The sequence below is a fragment of the Geospiza fortis genome, unplaced genomic scaffold, assembly GCF_000277835.1.
Source record: "Geospiza fortis unplaced genomic scaffold, GeoFor_1.0 scaffold524, whole genome shotgun sequence".
Classification (NCBI taxonomy): domain Eukaryota; kingdom Metazoa; phylum Chordata; class Aves; order Passeriformes; family Thraupidae; genus Geospiza; species Geospiza fortis.
The window spans coordinates 212,962-219,178 of record NW_005054437.1 but is presented as its reverse complement, the minus strand read 5'-3'; the positions used below and the strand labels follow the sequence as shown (position 1 = coordinate 219,178).

The window sequence follows — 6,217 nt, the reverse complement described above, 5'->3', positions numbered from 1 at the left end:
ATCCACTGTGGGCACAGTCATTACAAAGGTGGAAGTAGGATTCTATCTAAAGAGTCCTGTCTGTGAGTTTTGTTGCAGAAGCAGAAACATGTCTCTGTGTGAGCAATCTGATATTGTACCTAGATTACTTTTAGACTGCATTGAATTTACTGAAGCACAGGTTCTACAAATGTGTAAAATAACTGAAAGTTAGAGAAAGAAAGAGAGAAAATGAGCTTCTGGATACACAAGTTGTTCTTCAAGTAGCTGAAAGCATGTACTGGTTTAAAAAATTGGGAAGGGAATAAAACCCTTATGTGGAAAGGTTCATTTGTGCATGTCAATGCTGTCACAGATATACTCTTTAATTTAATGAGCTCATACATTTTAATCTAGTGACCATATATTCACATCACTCCTGTTTTACAGAAGGCAGAGCAGCAGTACAAACATCATCTGCCTATTGGCAATTTAAAGTTCAAATTGGGCATCTTAAACTGACAAAATTTTGAGGTTGCAGATTAGCAGGAAACCTTTTTTTTTTCTTCCTTTACACTTGGAATAGCAGAGAGATGTTGAGGAACCAGGAAAGTTCACATATATGGGAATAAAGTGCATGAGCACAACTCTCACTTTCCTCAATTTGTTTGCTCTAAAATCCTATAAGTTAAAGGTTCAACATACCAGGAATGCTGCAGAGATGCCCACATCCTGCTTACTAGGTGCTGCAGAATTATCCCCTGCATTCAGGCTTAAACGGTTGGCCCAGAATTCTTCAGCACTGATTACTTGGCTCACAACAAGGTCTTTATAGAGCTGAAACAAAACAGGATCTTCTTGCAGCATTCTGGTAAAAGAATGTATTGAATAGAATTGAAACACTGCAGAATAAATCACTAGTATTTCCACAACTAACACAAGTTCACAAAAGGAACAGAAACCAACTTTTGTTTCAAAATGCTGTGCATTTCTGAACAAGACCATGTAAACAACCAATGTCAATAGCACTGCTTGTCTGAAAATACTTAGGAAATGGATGTCAACACAGAAAGTTAGAAAACAGTAATGCCTAAGTAAGTGTGGGATTCATGTCTTGTCCTGAAATGTTCTGTGGTGCTTTTGTGTCTTTGCACACCAGGACTGGAATCTCCTGAACTGTAAAAGCACAATGATTATTCTTGCTGCTCCATAACAGAAATATGATGAGGGAGAAAAAAAAGGAGATCTGAGTGCTGTCCAATTCTTGGTTTAAGATCTTAAAATTCAGTAGCTACAGAGCTCTATTCTAGTGCAAGAGTATACATCACAAAATAGGTATGGGATAAGATCTCTTAAAACACATTACCCCAATGGTTGTTCATTTATGTTTCTGTGGTAACAGTAGGATCTTCATGCCTTAATCAGATAATCAGACATAGCACAAATGTGAGACACGTTCTGTGTCACTAGTTCCACCAGGGAGCAATGTTTACAAAAGTTATCCATATATCAGATATCACTACCCAAAATGCAAAGACTATGCATCTGAATCTTCACTCATGCTTAAGCAGCTGTTTTTACAGCTGTGTACCTTATCAGAAACACACTGGGCTATTTTCAGGGAAGCATGCATGTGTGTTCACAATCTGCCAATAACCCACCAGTCTTTAGCATGTACCTCAGGGTCTTGATCAATTGCAAACAATGAAAAAAAAACAGGAGTCTTATGGATACATGGATAAACTGCAATCTGGACAGAATGAAAGCCTTCAGCTGCTCTAAGGACGAAGCAGGATGAGGTGGAAGTGAAAGCTTTGTGACAGGATTATTATGTTTCAACCAGCAGGGTTTCTCCAGTTTTTCTTATTGTCACAAGTATGGATTAGTGGCAATTCTTACAAATTAGTGCAGCTGAAAGCAGTCTGTTATTCTTGTTATTTCATTAAAGCTTGGAATTTTGGTACATTCTCAACTCCCACATATCAACAAATGAAGGAAGTGCCATGGGGACTCTGGATGTTGTACCCTCCCACAACAGGCTGGATCTTTTCTGCCTGATCTGTTGCAATTAAGCTAATGAAGCCCCATCACTAGACTTGGGCTTCTAATCAAGAGAACAAACTATGGCTGAGTAGGTGCAGGGATTCTGGCTTTTCTGTAACTAGAAAAGCTCCTGATACTTCATGGTGTGATGCTGTAAAACTCTATTTAAGGAGGCAAAGATTCAGAGCTAAGACTGCCTGTGTTCTCAGCACCAATACTGTCAGAAAAAAGGCACATAGCATAAAGAAACGAGTATGGGAACAGTGCCAGTGCAGGCTGCACTGCTGCAGACCCTAGTGGCTGCTGCAGTACTGGAACCAGTTAATCCTGATTGTGTCACAGCTCCAGCACAAGGGCTCTTGCCCTTCTGCTGGGAAATCTCCTTGTTAAGATCCAGTCTGTCCCATGAGGCAATGCTCTCATGTTTTGAAAAATCTATGTTCAGAGCTAGAAGAGTCTTTGGAAATGGAAACCATAGACACAGGATTCACAGCAGACACTAAAATGAAGTGCAGTTTGTCAGGGGAGATGCAGAGAAGAGAGCTCTGTGGCCACAGGGATTGGATTAACAAACATGTTAAAGGAACGGAAATGTATCTCAAGAGCCCATATGGGAAAAGGACTTAGGTCCTCAACAGCTTCTCAAACAATTTCTTAGAATAAACATCCTGTATGCCAAATAACAAACTGCAGCCTCTCAAGTGAGATGCATGAAAATACCTAACAATTCAGTAGTCTATAAAATATCAGGAAAGATTTGAGGGGCAAATTGGGCTTTTTGGGGGGGAAAAAAAAAATCACCAGGCTCCACAAAATTTCTGGAAAAGGAAAAAATCTTTCAAGCAGCTTTTCTAAGTGATGCATATATATTTAAGAAGACTAAAGAGACAGGCTGCCAGTTGGGTGCTCTCCTCTGATAGCTATGGGTAAGAAAGACCGGGTGGCAGCCAGACTGGCTGCCTTGACACCTCAAGAACGTGTCACTAAGCACACAAGTGTAGTCTCAATATGTGACAGTTATGCAAGTCTCAAGGAACTGCCTCGAAATGGAAAGCAGGGAGATTTTTACTAGGGAAACAAATGCTGTATCATTCATGATGTTGAAATAACAACAACTGTTTATAGAAATCCACAATAGTTAGCTAACAGTCAGAAGAAAAAACCCCAACAGACTTTTAGGTTGCTATCCCTTTACCTGTTCTTCTCCTCAAGTTCTTTATTAGCTTTCCTTTTGAACTTGGGCAAGAGCTGTTGAAGAAGATCCTTGACCGCATCTCGCTCCTTCACTGCTGTGCTTTCATTGGAGAAGTGGAAGTTGGTTGTGTCCCCTGCATGCAATACCAGCTGCAGCTGAATTTTAGCTTTACCTTCTGGACTGATTTTCTGGCCTAGATTGCAGAGAGACAGACAGTAAGCTTATACAAGAAACTGTCTTCCCTAGAGTATTTGCTTATAAGCAGTTATTCTCATCATCCAATTAAATACCATTACCCTGCATGTGAATTGCAGCTGTGAAAATGGAACAGTCAGTCTTTCCCTTGAATTAGATTGAATCCTGCACCTTGTTCACTCTAAAATGCAAGACACAGACAGTAGCAGCCTGTTGCTTAATATCCTTCAGCTCCTGCTCAGGAGTCCTGATTCATCTTTTAATTCCCCACAGGATCCATTAGAAAACTGCTGCAAATGAGGCTGTCTTCACCTGGACACTTTAACCTGGAAGCAATCCAGGCTGCTGCTGAAAGGTGACCTCATTCCCCCTTTCCACTTCTTCCTGCTGCATTTCTTGTATGATGGCTAGCGTTTGTGCTGCAAGCTGAACCAAGGAACTGATCCACTGAAAAGCACCCCCTTTTGTTTTTGCAGCTGGCCCAGCTCCTGCAGAAGGACAGTGGTACGAAAGCAGAGGTAGGGTGGGTAGGAGCACATCTGGATCCCAGTTTCCAGTGGTGAGCTAAGTGCAGTTAGCCACTAGTGCTCCCCAAATTAATCACCAATGCCTCCAAGGTACTACTACACTCTCATGAGTCATAAGAATCTAATTCCTGCTTCCATCCTCATAACCAGAGGGAGCAGAGGCTGGGAGACCTATGCTTATGGACGGTTGTGCTATAGTGACTTTAGTGAAGCGCTGCAAATGGCACTAACCTAACTTTTAATAGCAGCCCTTTCTCTAAAGCAAGTGGGAGACAGGAACCAGATGTCAACACTAAATCACCTTCTCTATAACAAATTGACAAAAACATCTTACCCTTTTTTATTTCAGATGACAAAAAGCACATCTTTCATCTAAGTTAAAAATACTTCAATGCCTATACATGCACGTATTTAAAATATAAGATCCTTAAGTGTAAGTTAATAGCTAAATAAAACCTTCACAAAGTTGATTATTATAGGTGAATGGGGCTTTTAAACTTCTTATCACTTTCATAATTTAAGAAAATATCATCTTAGTTCTGATCCATCACACACTTTCAATCATGCTGCAGTGCCTGTATGTGACTTTAAACAGCAATAATCACTAAACCAAGTGACACACACAACTTACTTTTTATTCCTTCTTTGGCATTAAAGAACATGATATATGAGCACTAATTGGAGCCAGAAAGGCAGCATGCTATAGACATCTACTGTTTAGTTTTGACTTGCAAGTACTCTGCTGTTGTAACAGCAAATGCTTATTCAGAATGTTACCAGCTAGGCCAAACTACAGAAGCTGAAACTTCTGAAGCTATGGTCTGTTGGATGAAAATAAACTGAGCTCATTTGATATGAAAAGCGAAACAGCTTTAGATACTGAGTTAAACAGATGACATACCAGATAGTTTGTGTTAGACTGAAAATCCTATATCCTTCCTTGATCCTCCTCTCACCCTTCCCTCTACAAGCATATGGCATAGATTATTTTTCTGTTCAATTTATTGCAGTAGTTTATCAAGGTTAATAGCAAATGCAGCAGATGTAAGTTAAACATCTGAAGACTGCAGAAGTTCTGTGGTAGCATCCTTAAGCTGGTGATACTTTACCACAGTCCTGATCTCTGCTACTACAGAGTAGCGTGGCCAGAGCTCCAGACCCCTGCAACCCTCCTGAAGTATCAACACCTGCAATTGCATGGCAGGTGAGCTTTGTGTGGTATTTAGGTGTCTGTGGCACTCATGCTGAGTGCAGCAGGCAGTGCTCACTCACATTTGATGTCTGCATACATGTGGCTGACGGTGAAGCGGTCCTTGCCCTCGGGAGCCCAGGCAATGCGTTCGGCCATCAGGTACAGGGCCCCATCCTGCTTCTTCTGACGCACCTTCTTCACTATCAGCAGCACTTCTTCAGATGATGTTGCCATTGTGGCTACAATGAGCTGTTAAAAACGTACAGTTGAGCTGATTAGCTGTGCTGTAACTCTTTCACTACTCCTATCTATATTAAAGTATTATAGCCCCCATTTACTTGTTCATGCCTATATCATTTTGGGACTATTTCAGATAAATGTGCTCCCCTCTTTCAGTACAATCAGCAAATTTATTTAAACAAAATACTCCCACCTACCTAAAAAATTCATCTAATTATATTGCTGATACTGCTTTTGATCCACTAAAAGACCCACAAATCTTACATTTAAACTGATAACTAAATTTTCCTGGTTTACTGTCCTTTTACTGGTTTTTCTAGTTCAGAAGAATACTGAAGCTAAGCAATGATGAATTCCAAATCTTTTCTGGCACTGGCAGCAATTCCCTTCTTCAGTGGGAATGGCAGATGCTAAGTCATTTCAGAAAAGGGAAGGATACAAGGTATGTGAAAAATCATGGATTTTCAGTTCACTGTGCTAAAGATAAGGTAGCCCAGTAAGATTCAGGTGTTCTTATTGTGGTGGCTTTTGCCCATGGCTTGAACAACGTTTTGTACACTTGACTGCAACTGACCAGTCCCTCTCCTCCGAAGTCTGAGGAACTAATGTTACATGTACTACAGCACAATGCTAATTCTGTCAGCAGTCTCAAACCAACAAGACTTTGGATACTTGCTGCATTGTTCTCCCCAGCAGTCACTGTCATTCCTCTCCCCAGGTTCAGCCTACAGCCTTAAATTTTTCAAGAGATAAAGGATACAGCGAGTATTCCTATACTCTGTCAAACATACTGTTGGTACACTTATCAAAAATGTACATCTTTGCTGAAAATGTTTAGTATGTCCAGTTGCTGTATTTTGTGTATCA

At 40.5% G+C, this 6,217-nt stretch overlaps 1 protein-coding gene across 1 annotated transcript in view; it reads right to left on the bottom strand.

The window, feature by feature from the left end:
* Nucleotides 1-5,474, bottom strand: part of GTF2H1 (general transcription factor IIH subunit 1) — a 19,773-nt gene extending 14,299 nt beyond the window's left edge. The window contains exons 1-3 of the mRNA XM_031062084.1: nucleotides 5,191-5,474; nucleotides 3,197-3,389; nucleotides 664-826 (exon numbers count right to left, since the gene is read on the bottom strand). Of these exons, the coding sequence (XP_030917944.1) occupies nucleotides 664-826; nucleotides 3,197-3,389; nucleotides 5,191-5,344 (510 nt within the window). The 5' untranslated portion in view covers nucleotides 5,345-5,474. The remainder of the gene's footprint in view (nucleotides 1-663; nucleotides 827-3,196; nucleotides 3,390-5,190) is intronic.
* Between the last annotated feature and the right edge of the window lie 743 nt (nucleotides 5,475-6,217).